Source organism: Hypanus sabinus, chromosome X2 (assembly GCF_030144855.1).
Source record: "Hypanus sabinus isolate sHypSab1 chromosome X2, sHypSab1.hap1, whole genome shotgun sequence".
Taxonomy (NCBI): domain Eukaryota; kingdom Metazoa; phylum Chordata; class Chondrichthyes; order Myliobatiformes; family Dasyatidae; genus Hypanus; species Hypanus sabinus.
In genome coordinates this window covers 35997717-36025370 of record NC_082739.1, presented here as the reverse complement: position 1 = coordinate 36025370, position 27654 = coordinate 35997717, and the positions used below count along the sequence as shown (strand labels likewise).

The 27654-nt window shown below is 41.1% G+C and overlaps 2 protein-coding genes and 1 long non-coding RNA gene across 5 annotated transcripts in view; 2 read left to right on the top strand and 1 right to left on the bottom strand.

Annotated features, from left to right (window-relative positions):
- The window catches only part of ei24 (EI24 autophagy associated transmembrane protein), a 52549-nt gene extending 39785 nt beyond the window's left edge, over positions 1–12764 (top strand). Inside the window, exons 9-11 of the mRNA XM_059957247.1 lie at positions 2250–2361; positions 4796–4870; positions 7353–12764. Coding sequence (XP_059813230.1) covers positions 2250–2361; positions 4796–4870; positions 7353–7515 — 350 coding nt within the window. The 3' untranslated portion in view covers positions 7516–12764. The remainder of the gene's footprint in view (positions 1–2249; positions 2362–4795; positions 4871–7352) is intronic.
- LOC132385244 (uncharacterized) lies at positions 836–27547 on the bottom strand. Of its 3 annotated transcripts, none has more exons than XR_009509122.1 (4): positions 27312–27547; positions 25762–26170; positions 12733–12822; positions 836–1460 (listed from the first exon to the last, which is right to left on the bottom strand). It is a non-coding gene; the product is annotated as an uncharacterized LOC132385244 (long non-coding RNA). The 3 variants fall into 3 exon arrangements; XR_009509120.1 differs by lacking the exon at positions 27312–27547 and adding an exon at positions 26796–26930; XR_009509121.1 differs by lacking the exon at positions 27312–27547 and adding an exon at positions 26778–26919.
- stt3a (STT3 oligosaccharyltransferase complex catalytic subunit A) overlaps positions 27067–27654 on the top strand; it is a 78416-nt gene continuing 77828 nt past the window's right edge. The window contains exon 1 of the mRNA XM_059957242.1: positions 27067–27136. The gene's annotated coding sequence lies outside the window, so the exon portion shown is untranslated. The remainder of the gene's footprint in view (positions 27137–27654) is intronic.

Genomic DNA, 27654 nt, shown 5'->3' with positions numbered 1-27654 from the left:
ACGGGGGACACCTGTAGGTAGGTACAAAACTGCACGACTCCATTCAGGATTATACAGAATACAGTTTGCTTATTAGCAATGTAAAATATGTATTTCAATAACATGTTTTCTTTTCTCCCCCCACCCGGAACATTTTTTGTGGGATGCTCCTGCAAAAATTGATACCCTTCCTTACCCCTTATGCACAGATGTTGATGCAATTATTGACATCTTCCAAATGTCCTTACAAATGGTACAGAGAAAATTTAGTTATACCTTTTTGTGAGTTGCTGTAGTTTATGCTTGTGCAATTTTCCATGCCGTGACAGGAAGGTGAAGTTTTAATGTAATGTTGCATGTGAAAATGTTGAGCATATTTGAGTGCAGTAATAAAATGTTAATCTGATGACTAAGTCTTTGAGGAGGCATTTGAAGACACAATCTTCAAATGTAGTAGCAAAGAGGTAACTTCTGAGTCACAACTTGTGGTTTCTCTGACCCTCAGTTTCTTAATAACTTGAAATCTGAAAAACAACCAAATCAATAACTTGGGGGAAAAATGCTGATTCCATTTAAATTTATGAGAATTTATTTTTGAGGTATGTTTTATTACTAGATGGGGACAATATTTGATGAACCCCCACCCACTTCTGCTCCTATCTTTTATGTTTTTATCAAGCAAAGTGAAAAGGGTTGTTAAGTTGATTCTTGGGATGAAAGGGTTGACTATCACAAGAGGGTGACCATGTTGTGCCTATACCAGGAGTAGAGCAGAATGCAAGGTGATCTTATTAAAACACAAACTTCACAGTGTGAATTCTATGATATCTGGAATTAAAAGGCATAGTTTCCCAAAAAGGCTTCAAATGGCTCTGTTTATTATCAAAGAATGTATACAGTATACAACCTGATGTCTGTTCTTCATAGACATCCACAAAAAACAGAAGAACCCAAAAGAATGAATGACTGAGAAAACATTAGAACCCCAAAGCCCCGTCTCACCCCTCGCCTGCACAAGCAGCTGCAAAGCATCAATGCATTAATCTCCCCCCTCCATCCATTTCAGCAAAAAGTATCAGCGCCCACCTCCCACCAAGCAATAGCAAAGCACCCAAAGAGAGACCATGATCTGCAGTTAACAAAATCTATTGCTTATCCAACAGTTTGACAGCCACAGGCTTTCTCTGTCACTAATAAGGGACAGAGAGATGTCACCCATTGCCCAGTGAATGGGGAGACTAGCAGTCACTACATTGTTATAGTCTGCTGCATTGTTTTTTTATTCCGAGATTCTCCAGACTCAAAATCTTAAAGAGAGAGAAAGTGGTTGTTAGACTAGAGACACCCCCCCCCCCCCCCCGTACATCCATCACAGCAAAATCCTGATGTTCCTTCTCCCGCAATGCCTCAGTCAGCAACACTGGCAAGGAATCGGTTGTCCACAGAGCCACGCCCCAGAGGGCCCATCTTCCATGTCACGCCTGGAAAATGTCGGAAAACAGCCAGTTAGTCCAGGAGTAGGAACTCATCACCGTGAAAGACCTGCAGTTTTGAGTGCCTTTGCAGATTGGGGACCTTGATAGAACCCCAGCCACCTTGAAAAGGGAAAAAACAGGCATTAAAAAGCGGAATTTAAGCTGTTTCTGCAGATGAACTCAAAGAGGCAGCCATTTGGCACCATTTTAACTGCGCCCCAGTGGGGATTGGGGGTTGCCCATTACAGGAGATGAGAACTTCCTTTTATGAGGGTTGTGAATACTTTGGAATTCTGCAACCTAGTGGTTGTAGAGACAGAGATATTGAATATATTTTTGGCATACATTGACAGATATTGAACTTCAAAAGTATGAAAATATTGTGGGTAAATTAGTATTGTCAATTATTGGATCAACTTTGAGCTTACTGAATGATGGAGCAGGCTTAATGTGCCAATTGGCCTATTCCTGTTCCTGGTTCCTATGTAAACCCAGCTGAAGGCCCTGACGGTGCTAACATTGTGGCAGGAAGGTCTCCGAATCTGGGCATTTCTGGTCAAATGTACTTGTTGTAGGTTCATGAAGGAAAGTCTGTGGCTCATTAGCCTTGTAATAATCTGATATGGAGCATCTGTAATTATTTATAATAAGATAATAAATGGATTGTTGTGAAGCATGTTGGACTGCTGTATCGACTAACATGATCTTTGAGGTTCTTCAGTTTCAATGCCTTTAGTGTATATTTTAAATGCAAAACATTATCTTGAGATATTTGTTCTTTCTCTGTTTGTATAGGGGTGGAGATGCATCAGCGCTTGTCCAACATTGAAAGGAATTGGCCCTATTACTTTGGTTTTGGATTACCCTTGGCTATTCTCACTGCTCTGCCCTCATCCTATGTGATCAGGTTCGTGCTATACAAAAACTGTCTCTCAGTAAAAATAGATGAAAAAGTACAAGTTCTTTGACATGAAGAACCTTACAATTTGCTACTTGGGCTAGGTTAAAGTATTGTATAAAACTGTGGCTGCCTGTTTTAGGAAGCTTGTCAAAGCCATTAATGGGGTGCATGAGATTTATGAGCTGAATATGGAAGGTGAGGAGTCTTCAGTTATATGAAGAGGTTGGAGAAATTGGGATTATCTTTATTAAAATTATAAAGATCTTTGTAACTATAACTAAAAGTAGTGTAAATGGTAAGTGGGTCAGTAAACCAAAGAACACTGATTTAGGGTAATTATCAAAAGCCAAAGTTGAAACGAGAGAAAAATATATGTAACTAGTTATAAGACGTAGGCTGTCAGCAGATTGAGTCTGCTCTGTCATTCCACCATGGCTGATTTATTGTCCTTCTCCACCCTATTTTTCTGCTTTCTCCCTGTAACCTTTGACACCCTTGCTAATCAAGAACCTATTAACCTCCTCTTTAAATATACCTGATGACTTGGCCTCCACAGCTGTCTGTGGCAATGAATTCCACAGATTCACCACCCTGTAGCTAAAGAAGTTCCTCCTCACCCATGTTCTAAAGGGATGTTCTTGTATTCTGAGGTTGTGCCCTCTGGTTCCAGACTCTCTCAGTAGTGGAAACATTCTCTCCGTATTCACTCTGTCTTGGTCTATGGAGGCCTTTCAATATTTGATGGGTCTCAGTGAAATTCCACCTTTGCTCTTCTAAACTCCAATGAGTTCTGGTCCAGAGCCATCAAATGTGTTTCTCATACATTGACCCTCATTCCTGGGATTCTTTTTGTGAACCACCTCTGGACCCTCTCTAATTCCAGCACATGCTTTCTCAGATAAGGGGCCTAAAACTGTTCATAATAGTCCAAATGTGGTCTGACGAATGCCTTATAAAGCCTCAGTATTACATCCTTGCTTTTCTATTCTAGTCCTCTCAAAATAAATGCTAAGATTGCATTTGCCTTCCTTACCATCGACTCAACCTGAAAGATTGGTTAAGGAGCTACAGCTGTAATTCTCTAAAGAGAAATGAGTTCATGAATATTGAAAATTACAAAGCTTTGAGAAACTGATCAATAACTAATTGGATGGCTGTTTCTCAGAGTAAGTATAGGCCAAATGGGCTCCTTCTTGAGCTGTAAATTCCGAGATTCATTAATTTGCATTCTTTTCCAACACACTGTCAAACACGAAAATCTATGACCTCTTCTTACTTTGGAAACTCTTGCATACTTTCACCTCAGTGGTTCTTTTTGAAGTCCTGGATGTGTTGATGCTTCCAAGTTCTGTACCTTTTCTTCCAAGACATCTATTTGAATCTCACCTGGTTTACCTCCCTGCTCCTCAGATTCTGCTTGTCATATTCCAAGCTAAACCTAGATAAAACTGATGTCCAATTTTACTCAGCAGGCCCCAGCACAACCCCCATCTAGCCACTGGTTACAACCATATCTCTTGCCCATTGTTTTATCATTTATCATTTGTGAAATTTTGACATCTGTGCAAGCTTTGTCCTCCCCAGCACACAGAGCCACAAACTCCATCGCCTTTACACCTGTGAAGCTTCTCATGATTTTATAACCTTCACATTTGCTTTTTCCATTGGTATCTACACTAGTTTTCTATCCTTAGCTGTCTGTGAACTTCAGCTCATCCAAATATATATTGTGTACACTTTCATTCCATTCTGGACCACCCAGTACCCATGTCCTCATTGTCACCTCCCAGTCTCTCAACACCTCAGATTTGAAACTGAGCTTGTATTTGTACCTTTGCATGCTCCCCTCTCCTGTGCATGTTAGTCCTATGTAGTTCCTTCCCTAGTTTGCTAGTAATACTGACTGCTGCAGAAACCCTGAAAATTAGGGATAACGGGGAAAGAAATCAAAAAGATTCAGGTGGTAAGGAGACAACACGTATGAAAATTAGACAAGTGAGTATTCAGGGAAGAGGGGACACAGATATGGAGATTCAGAGTTACAGAAAGAGAGAAACATTTCCTGGCTAAATAAATCAGATTAGACTAGGGTGGATTTAAAATTTATTTTATTTAGAGCTACAGTAACAGAACTTTCTGGCCAAATGAGCCCCCGCCACCCAATTACACCCATGTAACCAATTAACCTACTGAATTGCACATCTTTGAAATGTGGGAGGAAACCAGACTACTAGAAAAAAACCAATGTGGTCAAAGGGAGAACATACAAGCTCCTTACAGACAGTGTCTGAAAAGTTTAGTGTTTGGATTGGGCCCAAATGTTGAAGCCAGTATTGTAAGTGTTGCTGCTAGTCTACTTCATGTGGAAATAGTATTCTGCCTGGAGCAGTGTATTAAAATGACCACTTTGCAACAGAGTATTTCTTTTTGTGTTTTACAGTGGCTGTTTGTTCTCCATTCTGTTTCCTCTGTTTATAATAAGTGCAAATGAAGCAAAAGTCCCAGTGAGGTCATTGTGAGTATACTTTGATTCTATTCTCTCTTCGCTCCTCTGAAGCAGTCCAATATTTTGAGGTTCACTATTAGAGGTTGAATTAAAGAGAAAGGTTAAGAATTTTCTGTAATCCCACAAGTATGACAGCAAACAACCTTCCACAGGCTGAGTGAAATTGATGGTGATTTGAGACTGTCTCCCAGATTTTGCTCCTCTACCGTGATGTTTCAACACTTTTCATCGCCAGAAGCATGAAGGTGGGACAATAAGAGTGATGTTACTTCACCTGATTGGAGATTTTGAATCTAGCTGTGCCTGATGACAATTATCACATGCTCTCTCTCATCAGGATACATTATCTATTTTACAGAGCTCCAGCCTTGTCTCTCTGTCCGCAGTTCATACATTTCCCTCCACACCTAGTGGGCAGAGTAACGTATTTCAGGGGTGATGCCTGTGGCCTTGGCAATTTGTACTAACAACAGATGCTTATTTTCATAGTATCTGTTCTATCTCACCCTGATAAAGTATATTGCCCCAGTGTTACGGGATAATGTTAATCTACCACAGCATTGCCACATCCAAATGCACAGCAAGCTCCCTTTCCAATTAATCTATTGATGCCACTCAGTTGCCTGGTTAGTCCTCCTGTCTTGTCAAAGGCTACGTAAGCTATTCAAAAGTAGGAAGAAAATTATTAGATTTTGAAATGATTCAGGATTCAAATTTATTTATCATACGTACATGGAAACATACAGTAAAATGCGTTGTTTGCATTAACAACCAACACACCCAAGGTTGTGATGGAGGCACCCAGCAAGTGTCTCTCATAATCCAGTGCCATCATAGCATGCTCACACTGCTTGGCTATACGCAACAAGTGACAAAACAACAGCAAAACAAGCACAGTCCTTCCCAACCATGCAAACCCTAGGACAGGCTGTCTTCAGCCTCCAGTTGACTCTGATTCACAGATACAGGTGTCCCCCGCTTTGCAAAAGCTCGCTTTACACCACTTCGCTTTTACGAAAGACCACATTAGTACCTGTTTTCGCTAACCGAAAGAAATCCGAAGAGGATTTTCACTTTTACAAAAAGAGGCGCCCACTTTAAACTTGTGTTTACCCTGAGAAAGACTACCATGACCCTGAAGCCTTGCGCGGGCAGGTGTGCGCATGTGGTATGTGCTGATTTTTTTTTCTCTACAAACTGGTTTTTGGCCAAATCTTCCCGATTCTGGTAAGTGAAACTACACTGTACATACATTGCTTCTACTTTATATAGGCTGTGTATTTATCATATCATTCCTGCTTTTACTATATGTTAGTGTTATTTTAGGTTTTATGTGCTATTTGGTAGGTTATTTTTTGGGTCTGGGAACGCTCAAAAATTTTTCCCATACAAATTAATGGTAATTGCTTCTTCGCTTAACGCCATTTCGGCTTACAAAAGGTTTCATAGGAATGCTCTACTTTCGGATAGTGGGGGAAACCTGTATTGATCTGATATTTCAAAAGATAAGTAATATGAAGACTTAGCTTTAATTGCATCTACACTGAAAAATACACCGTAACATAGGAATTTCTTTGACATGGGTAGCTAAGAATATCATAAACAAGAGAAAATCTGCAGATGCTGGAAATTCAAGCAAAACACACAAAATGTTGGAGGAACTCAGCAGGCCAGGCAGCATCTATGGAAAAGAGTACAGTTCACATTTCGGGCTGAGACACTTCAGCAGGACTGTTGTTTGGATTAATCTTGTGTTCGAGCTCTCTTTCTGCTAGGTTACATTCTTCAAGTGCTCATCTTGGTGCTTTGCGTGTATCATGAAAGTTCCACCGCCTTTTCAGTTAGTTCCAGATTCCTTCCTACATCTTGGGTGAAAACATTCTTCTCTGCTTACTTCTAATCCTCCTTTTAATACACTAAATTCTGTAAAATTCCTGACATTGTTACAGTTTGTCCTGCTGAGCTTATTTTGAATCCAGCTTACTATGATGTTTTACTACAATGTCTCTTGCTTTGCTTATCAGTAAACCACATAGAACTTTGTCAAATATGTTGCTATAATAAATCCCCACCATCTCCACATCAAAAGTTCTATTAACTGCACCAAGCAAATGTATACTGACTGGTTGATTAACTTGTGGTTCTGCTAACATTGATTTATACTGTCCCTCAGAATTTTTAGCATAACTTCATTAGGCAGCCTGATCTGTAGTTAATTAAATTATTTTCTCCCTTTTTAAGCAACAATATTGCCAATAGGAATACTCCAGCACTGTACTGGTAACAAAAAGCAATTGTAAATCAATAATCGGAGCCTTTGTTAGTTCCTAAGAACTTCCGATACACTTACTGATTTATTGATTTTTGAAGATGCAGGACCCCTTACTGTGACTCTATTGAGTGGAGGGGATGGGTGGAAATTTGTTTGGAGAATGGGGAATTGCTTTATAAACAGAACTGATTAAAGTTCTTTGCTCTTATCTCATTCCAGTCATTTTCAGCTGCATCTCTTCTCCTTTGTGATAATGCTCAGCAACAAACTCTTTCACAAGACCGTTCATATTCAAACTGCCATGATAGCAACAACGTCATCAGAGCATCTGCCATCTCCTCATCCGTCCCCTGCCAAACAAAGGCCAACGATGCAACAGTAAACTCCAGTTCAGGACACTTTGTTTCTTGGCATTTTGCACAAGGTACACCTCCTACCTGTCCTATGAAGGCAGGACAGTTTTCAAGGAGGCTTTGAGTAGCCACGTTTTGCTTGTGTGTATATGTACCTGGCAGTTCCAACATCCGACGTAAGAATTTGTCCTCCTGCTGTGGAACTGGGAGGTAGAAGATTTGAACTTCCATCAGATTTTAATGTGGTAAATTTTATGTGAAAAAGCATTTTATAGAAGATGTATGAGTGAGACAGAAATTGCAGCGAATACTCTGACTTGTGCCTAAATGTAATTTTTTTTGTGTACACATTTGTGCCAAGTATGTGACTTCCAGAATACAGTGCTACGTTTTATTGTTGCTTTGAGGGAATTTTGGGAGGGGAGTTGGAAGATGAGAGGAACTGAGTATAGGACAGTAAAAGTGTAACTGTCCAGTATTAGTCTCAGTCCAGATTACCATTAGGGATATCATAATGGAACTTGTGTTCTAGCTCAACATTAAACCAATAATGATAATGGTAAATGTATTTCTGATCCTCTTGAATTAGTGAAGCCTGATTATTTTTTTTTTGGAAAAATTATATTTTGAAGAAGGGAGAATTGTGTACTACAATGGACTTTACAAGATCTTGCTCCTCAACTGAAAGTGAATTGTATTCTTAATGTAACTTTTTTTTCTCTGCTGATGTCCTCAAATCTGCTCTGTTATGGGTAGGATAGATGTTCACACCACTGACTATTGGATCTATGGCTAAGTCACTTACTGACATGCAAGCTCAGTGAAAGTAAAGTTAATTTGCATTAATCTAAGACTAGGAGAAGACACCGAACTGTTCCATATCTGACATGCCTTCTGTAAACTGTACCAAAGAGGGTTAGGTCTCTTTTGCTGAACTCTACCAGATTGGATGTTTAATTTTAAGTCTATTGAATGATGAACCAAAAATCCTTTGAAAAGTAACCACAAAATGTGGGGAACCCAGAATTTGTCACAAGTAATGTTCCAGGCAAGTGATCCTGATCATAAGACCAAAATTTTTGTAGCAAGTCCATTGAGACAGCCTCTTTCAGCTTATAAAACTAAACTATTCACATTAAAAAGTCAAATGAATAAAGTTTTATTTTTGAGTCTACTTCATGCTAAACAATGCGGTGTTGAAGAATACAACTTGAACAAAATGTAGGAAATTTGGTGACTGGAACATGAAAGATCAGGTGCCCTCTTCTCCCAGCCTATCCCCCAAATGGTAATGTCATGCTTTGCAAACTAGGAAGTTTTGTTCATTCATGTGCTTTTTGACATTGGCCTTTATTTCCTGGTTTGGTTGCTGTTCAGTGGGCTGTTATATCTCATCTAACAGATATAGGTTTATGAATCTGGCTAAGGTATTTCTTTATTAATGATTATCCTTTGGTTGATTTTCAATAACTAACTTTAAAAAGAAAATTAAAAGAGCAAGCTACATCTGTAATGAAGTGCCAGTATAAGTTGGCTGTCGAGTCCTTAGTGTATATATCTGATATCAAGGAATTAGAGTATCTTTATGTCAGGTAGGGGAAGAGAAAGGGAAATATTGAAGAGCTAGAACTGTCTTTATCCTAATTGGAAAATGGCACTGGTGAACAAGAGAGAATCCAGGATCTCTTCAAAAGTATAAGAAGGATCAAAGATAGACACTCTGGGTCACTTTATTAGGTACAGGAGTGAAACCTGGTGGTCTTCTATTGCTATAGCCCATCCACTTCAAGGTTCAACATGTTGAGAGCTCAAAGATGCTCTTCTGCACACCACTGTTATAATGGGTGGTTATTGGATTTACTGTCACCTTCCTATTAGCTTGAACCAGTCTGTTATCTTGTTTTTCACACCATTCTTTATAAACTCTAGAGACTGTTATGCATGAAAATCCCAGGAGATCAGCAGTTTCTGAGATACTCAAAGCTCCCCATCTGGCACCAACAACCATTCCACCGTTAAAGTCACTGAAATCATACTTTTTCTCTATTCTAATATTTGGTCTGAACAGCAACTGAATCTCTTGACCATGCCTGTATGCGGTTATGCATTGAGTTGTTGCCACATATTTGGCTGATTAGATATTTGCATTAACGAGCAGGTGTACCTAATAAAGTGACCACTGAGTGTACTTGTGATCAAAGCCATCATGTATGAAATCGGCTGCTTGTGTCAGTGATGCGGGCAGTTATTGATTAACAGAATAATCTACTGCATTGTGTATATAGAGGGCTGCAGATTGAAGCTAATTAAAGTTACTGTAAAATTAGTTTTGGGTTAACTTGACTCAAGTCTTGGCCATACTTGTTCCCTGACCTCCAATTCCACATGACTTGATGTGACAGATTTTTCTATTAAATTGCTTTCCCATCATCATCTTAAAAAGTGATGGCTGTTTGGTGAGGGATAGGGAGCTACCTAACCCAGCTCCCAACATACAACCAGGTCACTAAACATATATGAAGTAGAAAGACCATTCACCTATCCAGAAAGACATTAAAGGTCTCTGCTAAATGTGATTCAAATGTTGCAGGGCATTCATTTTCACTGTCTTACCACAAGTGTATCACAAGTAGATCACGTTACAAAAAAGAATTTCCTGGAATGAGTTCTATTTTTTTTTCCCTTGTCTGGTATGAACCCATCCTGCCTTGTCAGTTTAGAGTTTAAAATTGTTCCACGTCTTAGTTGCCATATGTGCTTTTGTAAGGTTGTTGCTTGTTATTTCTCCTTGTTGAAAAGCTATTTCTCTAGCCTTTCCACCTAACTGTTCTCCAAACATGGCTTTCTGAATACTTTGCAACGCCAATGAACAGAAGTCAGCATTACAGGTGGAGGCAACTAATTTTAATTAGTGGGGGCGAAATGCTTTTGATCATGTTCTAACACTGAGATTTAATGCATTTGGTATTTAAAACTTATATTTTATGTACCTCTCAGTGCCTCTATATCTGTCCTAGTGATTGGCCAGTGACCAAGTTCAACAGACTCCTGTGGCCCATTACAGAGACATTGGATATAGGTTACGAACAAATATGGGAATGACGATAAGGATTTTTCTTCTCCTCCCCCCTCCCGCCTGCTCTGAGATTGGAACCAGCAATTACCACAAATAGTTCTGCCAATAATACGTGTACCAAGGAAGGAGAAACAAATGTGTGGAAGAGATTTGTTATTTTGCCCATCTGAGATACTGTGCATCGCCTGTTCTCAAATGAGTAATATGAAGCTTAATATGCAGAGTTAGCTCAGTAATGATGTTAGTGCATAATTCTGTAAAGAAAAGTTTTGAATAGTATAAACCTCAACATCAGAGGCAAAATCATAACTAGTATAGTTGTGTCTTAGTTATTTTGCACTTTGTTTATTTGATCTATGCTGTTCATCAAGCTGGTTGCTTAGTTATTACCAAGCTTTCTTAACTTTGTGTAGAATAAAAAAAACGGAAGGCCATTCTCAGGTGCAGACTGCAGCAAAGGGCCATATTAGAATAAAAACAAGTTTGCATTGACACTCTCAGATGTTGATTTTTTTTCCCCTTACTCATATTTCTTTCCCCCTTTTAATGCGTCCATCACTTCCTTATACTGAATGCTTCTCTGTAGCTGACACTGTGGGACTTCTGTATGAACTTCTTAATTACATTTTACAGCATGATTCACTCCAGCCTGTAGCTTAAATATATTCTTCATTATTATTCAATGTTTAATTAACAAATTAGTTGATCCAAAAAAAGACTGCCTTGGTGTGATTAGTATATCTTTGATTAACAGCAGCCCTCCAAGCAAAGTAGGTTTGGTTTTGGTTTATAACAATTGCATGTGGTCTTCACTTCCAGAGATCACCTGTACTGAGAATGAAGTTACATACAGCTGTAACTAATTACAGGTGAAGAAACTTCAGAATGTCATTGGTCCTCATTCTTCCTCACCTTTAACCCCCCCCCCCCCAACCTCAGCCCATTTGGTCCATGAGTGAGTGAAGTTGATGGCATTGTAGATTTCTTTCCTGTAAAGAATTAATCTGTGGGAATTGTAACAGCATTCACTTTAATTTACTGTGCAGTGATCATGTCTTTTGTCTGCTGAAGAAAAGCATTAACAGTGAATGTTTCTTCTAGACTGTTGCATCTGCCTCACAGCATTACTGTTTGATGTAATTAATTGCACATAACTTGGATTCTTGTTTGCGATTTATCATGCAGTTGAAACACCATCTCTAAATGTGAATTGTTAAGCTGTGAGGTTCTAGTAATTGATGGATTATTGTGCTGTCCTTCTACATCTGTAAAAATGTATGTTTTAACTTTCATCCTTGAAGCTTAAAAAGGTTCAACTAGATGTTGTCAGTTCAGATTCCTTCACCTTACCACCGCACCCACCAACCCCCAAACACTGCTATTTCATTCATCTACTTCCATTTCTGATGTTTTGTAACACAGATTGCAGCTATCAAATTAAACTTGCTGCACTGACTGATGAAATCTTTCAGCAGTTAAAATACTGAGGGCTGGACAAAGCTAATGAAATATTTCTTAAACCAAGTCCCACCTTTTGAGGGGCCAAGTCAGTCAGGGTTACTGTTGCATTGATGCTGGTTCCATGTGACATGTTTAACACTATGTATATGCAAGATGTTTAAAGATGAGGGGTGGGTTCAGGGCGTCACCTCTTCCCAACGTCCACCACCTGCAGCAGGGATCACTGAACACTAACTGTTACTCATCTCGGTGCAGGTCTAGCAATCGGTTCTGCTGCCCTTAGTTACTTGGCTGTAACAATGTCAACTGAGTGGTTAGTCAGAGGTGGGGATATATCCACAATGATAAATACCTTTCCCACAACAAACCAAAAAAGGGATGTTAAATATGTGGTCACAGTTGTGCTGAAAGACTGAGTTAAAATGTTTCCTTGGCAAGCTGCTTGTACTTATTTCTATGAAGGACAATATTAAACTATTTCTAATGTACATTTATAAATTTCATAAAGCATGTTGCTTTCAAACTACAGGAAGCTGAAGCTGGTTAACTTTAAAATAAAAACACGTCTTAATGTGTGGTGTTTTGTGAACTTGTATGAAGTTATACAAGTTGTTTTACATTGTATGCTTTTGTAATGAGGATAGATCCTTGGCAACTGTCAGTCTGAGGATTTCACAAACCAGTTTAGTTTACTTGTCAATGTACGTACCACTGAACATGGAAATAAAGGCACTTGTACCAGTTGGAATCACAATTTCTGAATAAGAAACTGAAGAGCAAGAATGTGCATTTTTGGAACCTGCAGGGAAAAAAAAAGTTGTAAATGGCACCAGCCAAGTTAGGGACAGTGCTTCTATAACTTTCATACAGGACACTCAATTCATCACCTTAGTAATGTCAGAAGTTGAGAACAATCTATGACCAGTAGTTCAGCCCCTTGTCAAAGGATTTCTGAACAAAGTGAGAGGCTGCTAAACAAGATAAGAGCCCATGGTATTACAGGAAAAAAACTAGCTCGGACAGAAGACTGGCTGAAGGCAAAGAGTAGTGGCTGATGGCTAGTGGTGTTCCACAGGAGTCCGTGTTGGGACACTACTTTTCACATTAATCTGTTAAAAATCTGTATGATGAAATTGATGGCTTTGTGGTTGAATTTGCAAATGATAGGTGGAGGGGCAGACATTGTTGAGGAAGCAAGAAATCTGCAGAAGAACTTGGACAGATTAGGAGAATGGGCAAAAAAGTGGCAGATGGAATACAGTGTAGGGAAGTGAATGGGCATGCACTTTAGTAGAAGGAATAAAGACAGACTATATTGTAAATGGGGAGAAAATTCAGAAATTGGAGGTCAAGGGAATCCTCATGCAGGATTCCCTAAAGGTTTACTTGCAGGTCGAGTCAGTGGTAAGGAATGCAAATACATCGTTAGCAGTATTTTCAAGAGGACTAGAATATAAAAGTAATAATGTAAACCTGAGCCTTTATAAATGCCAGATCACATTTGGAATATTGGGAGCAATTTTGGGCCCCATATACAAGAAAGAATGTGCTGCAGTTGAAGATGATCAAGAGGAGATTTATGAGAATGATCCCTGGAATGAAAGGGTTAATGTGAAACCTACTGAATATTGAAAGGCTGAGACAGTGTGGATATGGAGAGAATGATTCCGATAGTGGGAGAGTCTAGGTCCAGAGGACACTGCCTCAGCAAATGTGGATGTCCCTTTAGAACAGAAATGAGGGATTTCTTTAGTTGGAGAGTGGTGAATCTGGATTTCATTGCAATAGATGGCTGTGGAGGCAAAGTCATTAGGTATTTTTCAAGTGGAGACTGACAGATTCTTGATTAGTAAAGGTGTTAAAGTTTACAGGGAGAAGGCAGGAGAATGGGGTTCAGAGGGATAATAAATCATCCATGATTGGGTGGCTTAAGGGTTCAATGGGCCGAATGGCCTAATTCTGGTCCTATGTCTTATAGTTTTTGTACATTAATATACTTTATTAAAATGATTTAGTCCAAGAAAGAATGAATAATTTTAAACAATTACCTTGATGAGAAGACATTATTATGGTAAAAATAGGAAATATTTGGAGTATTACATTTGTATCACCATCAAAGAATTAACATGAATCAGTTTCACTACAGAATTCCAGCACACGTAATATATTATGCCAGCAGGACTCATGCCACATTAATTGTGTGACAGAAGAAAAAAATGTTTAGATGAGATATGGTAACACAAAAATTCTGGAGGAACTCAATAGGTCAGGCAGCATCTATGGAGATAAATAAAAAGCAAATGTTTTGGGCTGAGACCCTCATGCCTGAACCCAGGCCAAGAGCAAGGACATAATAAAGGAAAAGTAACAAAGTTTTATTAACATTACACAAAATTTGTTTTCATCTTTGGCATGTCAAGTACAACCCCATTTTCAAGCCGACTTTTAAACAGACTCTATTCAAAAGAATACAGGAGATATTCAAATGGATGCAGCAACACTTTAGACTATTTATTTCCTTGATTTAGTGTAATCAGACCACACAATAAAATATTTGTATATAGCAGCCCCTTTTTGGTTCTGCATCCAAATGACTTATTAATCCACAAAGAAGTAATGTGCAGTGAAAATTTAAAAATACAGAAAGGCGGAAAAATAAAATAAACAGAAAATGCTGGAAAAACTCAAGCAGGTCAAGGTGCATCTATGAGAAAAGAAACAAGTGCCTTTGACCTGAAAGATTAATTCTGTTTTTCTTCCTACAAATGCAGCCTGACCTCTGCTGAGCATTCCCAGCATTTTCTGCTTTAATTTGAGAAGTAATACCAACTCTGGATTTGGAGTATTCATTATTGGAGTAAAATCTATTCAGTAGCTTTTCAAAATCTTGATGAGAGTAGAATATTTTCTACCCAAACACCTTTGACTGATCATGGTAATCTCTGAAAGGCAATAGACTAACACGCAGGCATATGTCTGAGAAGGAACAGCTACAAGGAGTAATGGCACACTGACAGAATTAAGATAAAAACAGTAAGTTGAAAGGTAGGAGTCAGATGTAGCAATCATGGGTTTAATATTTGTATTATAAGAGAGGTGCATCCTGTGTTTTAGCATACAAACACAAAAAGCAGATTTTACAATAACCCAGACTCCTGGTGTAACAATCTACAGTGGTATGCAAAAGTTTGGGCACCCCTGGTCAAAATTTCTGTTACTGTGAATAGCTAAGCGAGTAAAAGATTACCTGATTTCCAAAAGGCATAAAGTTAAAGGTGACACGTTTTTTAAAATATTTTATGCAAGATTACTTTCTTATTTCCATCTTTTAAAGTTTCAAAAGAACAAAAAAGGAAAAGGGCCTGAAGCAAAAGTTTGGGCACCCTGCATGGTCAGTACTTAGTAATACCCCCCGTGGCAAGTATCACAGCTTGTAAATGCTTTCTGTAGCCAGCTAAGAGTCTTTCAATTCTTGTTTGGGGGATTTTCACCCATTCTTCCTTGCAAAAGGCTTCTACTTCTGTGAGATTCTTGGGCCATCTTGCATGCACTGCTCTTTTGAGGTCTATCCACAGATTTTCGATGATGTTTTGGTCAGGAGACTGTGAGGGCCATGACAAAACCTTCAGCTTGTGCCTCTTGAGGTAGTCCATTGTGGATTTTGAGGTGTGATTACGATCATTATCCTGTTGCAGAAGCCATCTTCTTTTCATATTCAGCTTTCTTACAGACAGTGTGATGTTTGCATCCAGAATTTACAGGTATTTAATTGAATTCATTCTTCCCTATACCAGTGAAAAGTTCCCCGTGCCACTGGCTGCAACACAAGTCCAAAGCATGATCGATCCTCTCCCGTGCTTAACAGTCGGAGATGTGTTCTTTTCATGAAATTCTGCCCCTTTTTTTCCTCCAAACATACCTTTGCTGATTGCAGCCAAGAAGTCCTATTTAAACTTCATCAGTCCACAGGACTTGTTTCCAAAACGCATCACTTTGTTTAGATGTTCCTTTGCAAACTTCTGATGCTGAATTTTGTGGTGAGAACGCAGGAAATGTTTTCTTCTGATGACTTTTCCATGAAGGTCATATTTGTGTAGGTGTCGCTGCAGAGTATAACAGTGCACCACCACTCCAGAGTCTGCTAAATATTCCTGAAGGTCTTTTGCAATTGAATGGGGGTTTTGATTTGCCTTTCTAGCAATCCTACAAGCAGTTCTCTTGGAAAGTTTTCTTGGTCTTCCATTTCTTAATTACACTGCAATTTCTTAATTACATTACAAACTAAGGAAATGCTTTGCTTTCTTCTTATAGCCTTCTCCTGCTTTGTGGGCATCATTTATTTTAATTTTCAGAGTACTAGGCAGCTGCTTAGAGGAGCCCATGGCTGCTGATTGTTGGGACAAGGTTTGAGGAGTCAGGGTATTTATAAAGCTTTGAAATTTGCATCATCTGGCCTTTCCTAACGATGACTGTGAACAAGCCATAGCCCTAACAAGCTAAGGTCTGAGACCTTGGTAAAAGTTATCTGAGAGCTCAAATCTCTTGGGGTGCCTAAACTTTTCATGGTGCTACTTTGCTTTTTTTTCACTCTAAAATTGTACAAAACAAAAATAATACACTAATCTTGCTTAAAATGTTGAAAAGAATGCTTCATCTTTAACTTTATGACTTTTGGAGATAAGTTCGTCTTCTACTCACTTAACTATTCAGAGTAACAGAAATTTTGACCAGGGGTGCCCAAACTTTTGCATGCCACTGTACCTTGGCATTATCTTGCACTTTATTATTTACCTGCACTGCACTCTGTCAGTAGCTTTGACACTTCATTCTGCATTGTTATTGTTTTACCTTGTTCTAGCTCAATGCACTGTATAATGATGTGAGCTGTATCCCAAGCAAGCTTTGCACTGTATCTCAGGACATGTGACAATAATAAACCAATACCAATTTCTTTGGTAACATAAAATCACAAACCAGATGGAGTTCAACCCAGGTAAGTGTGAAGTGGTTCATTTTGGTAGGTCAAAAATGATGACAGAATACAGTATTAATGGTAAGACTCTTGGCAGTGTGGAGGATCAGAGGGATCTTGTTGTCTGAGTCCATAGGATGCTCAAAGCAGCTGCACAGGTTTACTCTGTGGTTAAGAAGGCATACGGTGTCTTGGCCTTACTTAATCGTGGAATTGAATTTAGGAGCTGAGAGGTAATGGAGCTATATAGGACCCAAGTCAGACCCCACTTGGAGTAGTGTGCTCAGTTCTGGTCGCCTCCCTACTGGAAGGGTGTGGAAGCCATAGAAAGGGTACAGAGGAGATTTACAAGGATGTTGCCTGGATTGGGGAGCCTGCTTTATGAAAACAGGTTGAGTGAACTCGGCATTTTCTCCTTGGAGCGACAGAGGATGAGAGGTGACCTGGTAGAGCTGTACAAGATGATGAGAGGCATTGATCGTGTGGATAGTCAGAGGCTTTTTCCCAGGGCTGAAATGGTTGGCACAAGAGGACACAGGTTTAAGGTGCTGGGGAGCAGGTACAGAGATGTCAGGGGTAAGTTTTTTACTCAGAGAATGGTGAGTGCGTGGAATGGGCTGCCGGCAACGTTGGATAGGTACATGGAAATTACAAACCCCATTTCCAGAAAAGTTGGGATATTTTCCAAAATGCAATAAAAACAAAAATCTGTGATATGTTAATTCACGTGAACCTTTATTTAACTGACAAAAGTACAAAGAAAAGATTTTCTATAGTTTTACTGACCAACTTAATTGTATTTTGTAAATATACACAAATTTAGAATTTGATGGCTGTAACACACTCAACCAAAGTTGGGACAGAGTTAAAATAAGATTGAAAAGTGCACAGAATATTCAAGTAACACCGGTTTGGAAGACTCCACATTAAGCAGGCTAATTGGTAGCAGGTGAGGTATCATGACTGTGTATAAAAGTAGCATCCATCAAAGGCTCAGTCTTTGCAAGCAAGGATGGGTTGTGGCTCACCCCTTTGTGCCAAACTTCGTGAGAGAATTGTTAGTCAGTTCAAAAGGAACGTTTCCCAATGCAAGATTGCAGAGAATTTAGGTCTCTCAACATCTACAGTATATAATATTGTAAAAAGATTCAAAGAATTCAGAGACATCTCAGTGCGTAAAGGGCAAGGTAGGAAACCACTGTTGAATGCGCGTGATCTTTGAGCCCTCAGGCGGCACTGCCTAAGGAACCGTCATGTTACTGTGACAATTATAGCCACCTGGGCTCGGGAGTACTTCGGAAAACCATTGTCACTTAACACAGTCCGTCGCTGCATCCAGAAATGCAACTTGAAACTACTACGCAAGGAGGAAGCCATACATCAACTCTATGCAGAAACGCCGGCGAGTTCTCTGGGCCCAGCTCATCTCAGATGGACCGAAAGACTGTGGAACCATGTGCTGTGGTCAGATGAGTTCACATTTCAGCTAGTTTTCAGAAAAAACAGGCATCGAGTTCTCCGTGCCAAAGATGATTGTTATCAGCGAAAGGTGCAAAGGTCAGCAGCTGTGATGGTATGGGTGTGCATCAGTGCCCACGGCATAGGTGAGTTGCATGTATGCGAAAGTACCATTAACTCTGAGGCGTATATTAGGATTTTAGAGAGACATATGTTGCCATCAAGGCGACATCTCTTCCCGGGACGTCCATGCTTATTTCAGCAGGACAATGCCAGACCACATTCTGCACGGGCTACAACAGCGTGGCTTTGTAGACACAGAGTGCATGTGCTTGACAGGCCTGCTGCCAGTCCAGATCTATCTCCTATTGAAAATGTATGGCGCATCATGAAGAGGAGAATCAGACAACGGAGACCACGGACTTGAGCAGCTGAAGTCTTATATCAAGCAAGACTGGACAAAGTTTCCAATTGCAAATCTACTACAATTAGTATCCTCAGTTCTAAAACGATTAAAAAATGTTATTAAAAGGAAAGGTGATGTAACACAATGGTAAACATGCCTCTGTCTCAACTTTTGTTGAGTGTATTACAGCCATCAAATTCTAAATTCGTGTATATTTACCAAATACAATTAAGTTGGTCAGTAAAACTATTGAAAATCTTTTCTTTGTACTTTTGTCAGTTAAATAAAGGTTCACGTGAATTAACATATCACAGATTTTTGTTTTTATTGCATTTTGGAAAATATCCCAACTTTTCTGGAAATGGGGTTTGTAGAAAAACGGAGGGCTATGAGTAAGCCTAGTAATTTCTAAGGTAGGGACATGTTCGGCACAACTTCGTGGGCCAAAGGGCACGTGTTGTGCTGTAGGTTTTCTATGTTTCTAAGAGGAAATCTGCAGATGCTGGAAATCCAAGTAACACATACAAACTGCTGGAGGAACTCAGCTGCCCAGGCGTCATCTATGGACGTTGCTAACCGAAACCCTTCGACAGGACTCCTGAGAGCCTCCAGCAGTTTGTGTGTGTCTGTCCTTTGGTAACATGCCTGTACAGCCATATCACCAACCTCCTCCAACTCTATTGAATCCTTCATTTCCATCACTGCAATTGACACATCCCCACGATTTACACTATCTCGTACAAAGAAAGTCACACAACAAAGATTTTTTTTTAAATTTTAATCCCAAATAGGGGATTGCTTCAGTTATAGACAAATGATCTGCTGCTGGACCATGCACCAAGGTCTGCATTCCTAAAGGAAAAGCAAAGCAAACAATACTAGGGTACCAGTTTCACTTTGCATAGTATTGACACTCATTTTTATGGGACTGGAACATTAAAAATAGGTGTTAATTGTATAGGAACAGTTGATAAGAATTACATTAGTCTCTGCACTCTGTCTTATCTCTTTATAAACAATTAGTCCTTTAGTTCCAAGCATACATGCACCAGTTTACAGCCTGTCATTCTCAACTTGCATTTCCTCTGCATTGCTTTAAGTGTCAAAATGCTTCATGAGGTAGCACAAAGAATTGACATTTAAAAGTTGTAGCACACCGATCAGAAAATCTGCAGATGTTGGAAATCCAAGCAACGCACACAAAATGCTGCAGGAACTCAGCAAGCCAGGCAACATCTATGGGAAAGAGTAAACCATTGACATTTTGGGATGAGACCCTAGGTACAGAGGAGATGTCAGGGGTAAGTTTTTTATGCAGAGAGTGGTGAGTGCGTGGAAAGGGCAGCCGGCAATGGTGGTGAAGGTGGATATGATAGGGTCTTTTAAGAGTCTTTTAAATAGGTACATGGAGCTTAGTAAAATAAGGGCTATAGGTAAGCCTAGTAATTTCTGAGGTAGGGACATGTTCGGCACAACTTTGTGGGCCAAAGAGCCTGTATTGTGCTGTAGGTTTTCTATGTTTCTAGGTGAAGTCTGTTACAGAAGGGCAGTTATTCGCTACATCTAGATTTCACTGCTAACCGAGCTGAAGTCTCCCTGCTCCAGTGTTATCGATGCAATTACAAAGAAAGCATGACAGCGGCTATATTTCATTAGGAGTTTGAGGAGATTTGGTATGTCACCAAAGACTCTCGCAAATATCTACAGATGTATCATGTAGAGCATTCCAATTGGCTGGAATAGGGGAGGGGGGCACTGCACAGGATCAAAAGAAGCTGCAGAAAATTGTGAACTCAGTCAGCTCCATCGTGGGCACTAGCCTCCGTAATATCCAGGACATCATCTAGGAGCAATGCCTCAAAAAAAAAAATTGGCATCCATTATTAAGGACTCCCATCAACCAGGGCATGCTCTCTTCTAGGTGCTGTGGATAGTATGGAGGACTGTCAGAAGTTACAGCGGGACATCAATAGGATGCAAGATTGGGCTGAGAAGTGGCAGATGGAGTTCAACCCAGATAAGTGTGAGGTGGTTCATTTTAGTAGGTCAAATATATTGGCAGAATATAGTATTAATGGCAAGACTCTTGGCAGTGTGGAGGATCAGAGGGATCTTGGGATCCGACCGCTATGCCGATTGATTCTGTGGTTAAGAAGGCATACAGTGCATTGGCCTTCATCAATCGTGGGTTTGGGTTTAAGAACCAAGAGGTAATGTTGCAGCTATATAGGACCCTGGTCAGACCCCACTTGGAGTACTGTGTTCAGTTCTGGTCACCTCACTACAGGAAGGATGTGGAAGCCACAGAAAGTGTGCAGAGGAGATTTACGAGGAGGTTGCCTGGATTGGGGAGCATGCCTTACGAGAATAGGTTGAGTGAACTTGGCATTTTCTCCTTGGAGCGACAGAGGATGAGAGGTGAGGTGATAGAGGTGTATAAGATGATGAGAGGCATTGATCGTGTGGATAGTCAGAGGCTTTTTCCCAAGGCTGGAATGGCTAGCACGAGGGGGCATAGTTTTAAGGTGCTTGGAAGTAGGTGCAGAGGAGATGTCAGGGGTAAGGTGTTTTTTTTTTTTTACACAGAGAGTGGTGAGTGCATGGAATGGGCTGCTGGCAACGGTGGTGGAGGTGGATACAATAGGGTCTTTTAAGAGACTCCTGGATAGGTACATGGAGCTTAGAAAAATAGAGGGCTATGGGTAACCCGAGGTAATTTCTAAGGTAAGGACGTGTTTGGCACAACTTTGTGTGCCGAAGGGCCAGTATTGTCCTGTAGGTTTTCTATGTTCTTTCTATGTGCTATCATGACCAGGAAATAAAAGATGTTAGAGCAAGAATGTGGGGAGGTGGGGGGGGGGGGGGGAAGGAGTACAAGATTATAGGTGAAACAGAGAGAGTGGGAGGGGTGAAGTAAAGAGCTAGGAAGTTGGTGAAAGAGATAAAGGGCTGGAGAAGTGGGAGGAGACCATGGAGGAGAGAAAAGGGGAAAAGGTAACAGGGAATTGTGAAGGTGGGGGGGGGGGGGCAATTACCAGAAGCTTGAGAAATCGATGTTCATGCCATCAGGTTGGACGCTACCCAGACAGAATATAAGGTGTTGCTCCGCCAGCCTGAGTGTGGCCACTGGGAGTTCCCACTTTTTCTGGCATAGGTGCTCTGTGAAGCGGTCTCCCAACCTAAGTCAGGTCTCACCAATATACAGGAGGCCACACTGGATACAGTAGAGAATACCAATAGACTCAGAGGTGTAGGGGCAGGTGTAGCACTTGTTCTGCTTGCAAGGATAAGTAACAGGAGGGAGATCAGTGGGGAGGGGCGAATGGACAAGGGATCCTTGCCACAAGTGGAGGGGGTGAGGGAACGATGTGCCTGGTGGTGGGATCCCGTTAGAGATGGCGGAACTTACAGGGAATTATGTGCTGAATGCAGAGGCTGGTGGGTGGTAGGTGAGGACAAAAGGACTCCTACCCCTGGTGGGGTGGCTGGAGGATGGGGGTAAGAGGAAGCATGCACAAAAGTTGAATGAGAGAAGGATGGACTGAAATTAGAGCCTCTGGAAAAGTCATATGTGGTTGGAAGATGGGTAGCAAGGAGGGGCATTTGCAGAATGGTCATTATGCCTGAAATTTGGTGACCACATTGGAAACACGTAGATTTATGTTGTATTTGCATTTCCGGACAAGATTACAGAGACCTAATGCCTTTGAAATAGTAATTAACGTCCATTTTATTGCACCTTGGTAAAATTTGGCAGAGTTGATGAGTTACATTTGCCAGGATTGTTAATGTTTTGAATGACTTGCAGACTGTTAACAGTGAAGAACACTGTAGATAGAGTAAAATGCCATGTACTTAGTAGATTCTGAAAGTCTAATTTAATTTGAGTCCATTGTAAAATGTCCGAAATTGTACAAGAGACATCAACTGCTCAAAGTTTGTATTTATTTATTCAAAGTTCTTCACAAACTCTGGCTGGAACTATATTATCCAGAGAACAAATAGTCATATGACACAATCCTTATAAAGGGGTGACAGTCTTAAAGAAATGCAGCACACACACACACACACAATGCTGGGGAAACTCAGCAAGTCAGGCAGCATCTACAGAGGGGAAAAAATGTCAACCATTTAATCTCCTCCATAGATTATGCTTAACTTTCTGAGTTCCTCCAGTATTTTGTGTGTGTTGTTCAAGATATCCAGCATCTGCTGAATCTCGTGTGCTAATTGTTTTATTATTGTCACACGTACGGAGATAAATTGAAAATCTTTGCTCCTATGCCATCCAGAGAGATTGTTCCATACATAAATGCATTGAGGGAAGAATGAAGGGAAAAATGCAGCATGTAGTACTCTAATTACACAGAAAATGCAGTGCAGGTAGTCAAATAAGGTGCAAGGGCCAAGATGAGGTATATTGAGAGATTAGACATCCTGTATTATATGAGAGTATTCTCACAGAAGGATACAACCTGCCCTTGAGCCTGGTGGTATACACACTCAAACTTTCATTTTTTCTGCCCAATGGTTGGGAGGGGTCTTTGACTATGTTAGATGCTTTCCAAAGCTAGGGGAAAATGTAGACAAAGTCAATCCATGGGAGGCTGTTTTTTCATGATAGGCTAGATTGTGTTCACAACTTTCTGCATTGTCTTGGGCACAGCAGTTGACTTTTCAAGCTGTGATGCATCTGGGTAAGATGCCCTCTATGGTTTATCTATAAAACTTGGTGAGCGTCATTGGGAACATACTAACTTTCTTTCACTTGGTCCATTGTTGAGTAAATTCAATTGGTCCATTTCTGACACCTCTGTCACCTTCCTCAAACTCTCTTTCAATTTCTAGGGACACGTTTTCTACAGATACATTTTATAAACCTACCAACTTTCACAGCTATCTTGACTATACCTCTTCCCGTTCTGCCTCCTGTAAAAATGCCATTGCTTTTTCTCAGTTCCTTCATCTCCACTGCATCTGCTCAGGATAAGGCTTTCTTTTCCAGAACATCAGAAATGAACTCCTCCTTCGAAGAATGGGGTTTCCCTTCCTCCATCATTGATGTTGCCTTCACCTGCATCTCCTCCATTTCCCAAATATCTGCGCTCAGACCATTTTACAGCAGCCTTAACAGGGAAAGAGGTCCTCTTGTCCTCTCCTGCCACCTCATGAACCTCTGCATCCAACACATCATTCCCCACAACTTCCAGCATCTTCTACCACCAATACATCTTTACCTCCTCCCCATTTTCTGCAGGGAAAACTTCCTTTATGATTCCCTCTCCACTGATCTCTCCCCTGCAAGTAACAGAAGTGCTACACCTGCCCATTCAGAGCCCCAAACAGTCCTTCCAGGTGAGGCAACACTTCACCTGCAAATCTGTTGGGGCCATCTACTGTATCCAGTGCTCCTCATGCAGCCTCCTGTACACCGGTGAGACCTGACATAGATTATCAAGCATCTTCGCTCCATCTGCAAAAATCAGGATTTCCCGGTGGTCAACCATTTTAATTCCGATCCCCATTCCCATTCAGACATGCCTGTCATGATGAGGCCACTCTCAGGTTGGGGGAACAACCCCTCATATTCCATCTGGGTAGCCGTCAACCAGATTACATGAACATTGATCTCTCCTTACTTCTGGTAATTTCTCCCCTTCCCTCTTCTTCCAACCCCCACCATGTCTTCCTTCTTCTCTTTTCCTCACTAGCCCACCACCTCCCCCGGTGCCCCTCCTCTTTCCCTTTCCTGTGGTCCATTCCCCTCTGCTGTCACATTCCCTTCTTCTTTGGCCCTTTGCCTTTTCCATCTATCAAATTCCAGCTTCTTACTTCACACCCCTTCCCCACTCACCTGGCTTCATCAATCATCGTTCAGCTTGTACTCATGTTTTTGCTGTCCACGTTCTTCTACCTGGTAGATATGGTGGGTTTGAATTGTGCTGTCTAAGGAGTCTTGTTGAATTGCTGCTGTGCATCCTGCAGATGCTATCGTGGCCTCTTTTAGAGTATGAGTGGTCGTGGATGGGTGCCTTTCGAGTGGACTGCTATCTTTTTATATCGGACAAATGTAATAGGTTGGAGATCTTGGTTATAATTTTCCGTCCTTCCTAATTATGCCAAGCCCTCAAACACATCAAAGGTGAAATAGTGTTAAATGGAAATGCTACACCCAAGTTTAGCAAAGCCCATCCACTTCCTTATATTGATCCGTGATAAAGTAGCCAGTGAGCTAGATCAGCAAATCGAGCAGATTGCCATGCCACCCTGCCATCAGGAAGGAGGTACAGGGGCCTGAGGAGTCAGGACTGAGGACTAGGTCCAGGTACAGCTATTACCCCTCAACCATCAGGCTCTTGAACTAAAGGGGATAACTTCACTCAACTGCACTTGCCCCATCATTGACATGTTCCCACAACCAACGTTATTTTTTGTATTTCACAATGCTATCCTGCATTGTTCAGAATGTCAACACATCCAGAAGATGTCAGGACCAGTGCCTCTCCATCCCTGGGAACGGCCTGCATTGCCCTCGCAGAGGATACCTGTGGATTTTGCCAGACCATTCAAGGGCACAAATTTCTTGGTAGCAGAGGGTGCAGCTACAAAGTGGCCAGAAATGTTCCCAATAGCCTCCACTACAGCCTCACACACTGTTGATGTGTTAAGAAGTCTGTTGCAAAAAAGATTCAGTCATTTGCTCAAAATGAATGGAATAAGACATATTACATCTGCACCATACCACCCAGCTACGAATGGCTTGCTGGAAAGGTTTGTCCAGAGTCTCACGAACACATTGCGCACAATGTCAGCAGAACACAATACACTGATACTGAATCAGAAGCACGCCAATTTCCTCCTTGTATATCACAAAGCAGCACCCTCCACAAGCAAAAACTCACCAATTCACGAGCAATGTTGTCCTTGTGGTCACGCTTGGATCTCCTCAAATCCACTCACAGAAGGAGTATGCAGGACAAAGAGCTGAGACGAATTGAAGGCTCCTCAAACAAGCAGGTTCAATGTTTCACTCCTGGACAAGCAGTCCTGGCCAGGGGCTACAGAGGTGATCAAAAGTGAGTACTTGGAAAGATGAAGGACAAAACTGGACCTCTCTCTTGCACAGTGGAGACTGCATCTGATATCATCTGGAGATGACACATCAATCAGTTGAGGAGAGCAGAGTCAATTATGAAGAAGAATGGAGTCCAGAAATGTCAGAACCACTTCCTGCAGTATCAGAATCAGCTCCTACAACCACCATGGAGGAAGCCCAAGAACCTGAGATTGTTTCACAGTCACAAGTCTCACCTGTCAAGTGGAGTGAACACCCCCCAGTCAGGAAAGATATTATCACACAAGAGTAAGAAATCCTCCACAAAGATTAAATCTTTAGGCCTAAATAGAACAATTCAACTATGCTGAGGATGTCTTATATAGTAGTTGTATTATGTAATATATTGTGTGGGTGTATAGATGCCTTCTATTCTGCTATATTGAGCTGGAGTTTATAACTAAGCAAGGAGAAATGTTGTGTATATAATATTTCAGTAATTCCCAGTCCCTTGTCTTTCTTTTAATTAGTTTAATGCTTTGGAGTTACAAAACATAACATACACCTCAAGGACGGCAGTGGTCCAAGAAGGCAGCTAATCACCACCTTCACAAGGACAACTAGATGGACAATTAAATGCTGGCTCAGCCCGCAAAGCCCAACTCTCGAATGAATAATTAAAACTGTCAACAATTTGCCTGATCTTTGTAACTATTTATTTGTGATAAAACACCCAGAAGTAACTTTTATCAGCCTAATTATATCAAATCTATTCTTGGGCCTAATCAGAGGTGCTAACATTCAACTGGAAATAGATTCTTATTTACACAGGACTTCATATCAGGTCCATAACGTTTCCCTTACATTCAAGGCCAAACTCACTCTGGACTAATCCGGGGTGGGGGAAGAGAGAGAGAAGTGTGGCTGTCTGCAGTCCTCCAGCATCCCGTGAGGCCCCGCTCCGCGAGCTCCTCCTCCCTCCATTCACTCTCCGCTGTCTGCAGCCCCGCCAGAATGACACGTACCTCTTTGTGCTCTCAATCCAACTTGATAGTAGAAGCGGGAAATGCAGACTGACGGTGGAATTGGCCAATCAGAGAGCGGAAGGGAAGACACTCCAGAAATCGATTGGACGGGAGACGGACGCTTCCGGCATTGGGGTAGGTTGAGGTGGCGGTGCAGCTTCAGTTGGGGTTGCATGGAGTGAGCGCGGTGTTGGTCAGGTAAAGTGGGGGATCGGGGCCGTGGATGGGTGTGGGATTGAGCGTGGGTGGGTGCAGGTTTACTATCGGGTCCCACTACTGTCGGCTGAGGGCCTGAGATAGACGCCGGCGTGAACCGATTTGTGCCGTAGTCTTTCGGTCGGCCTTTTCTATCCTGTTCATGCGCCGGACGTACCTTGAATCCACTACTCTCTCCTTGCAACATTTATCCCGACCACCGCGTTCTCTAGTTACTCTGTTCCCCAACCTTGCAAGCACTTTTTTTCTCCCCTCTCCTGATCCTGACCGTTGCTCAGTGAACTTTGTCTTGGTTCCTCTTGAGTTTCACTTCGCATACATTCCCTTTTCCGTTAAAGGAAAGATGACTCGTACCATAATCATTCCATCTTTGTCTAAAGCTGTGGAACTCCTCTATCGAAGTTTTTCCTTATTAACCTTGTCGTCCTGACCAGTCCGGGTATCTGATCTTAAAAATGCTCCAATCAAAATTTGATTGTCCACCACCAGGAATCCCTCAA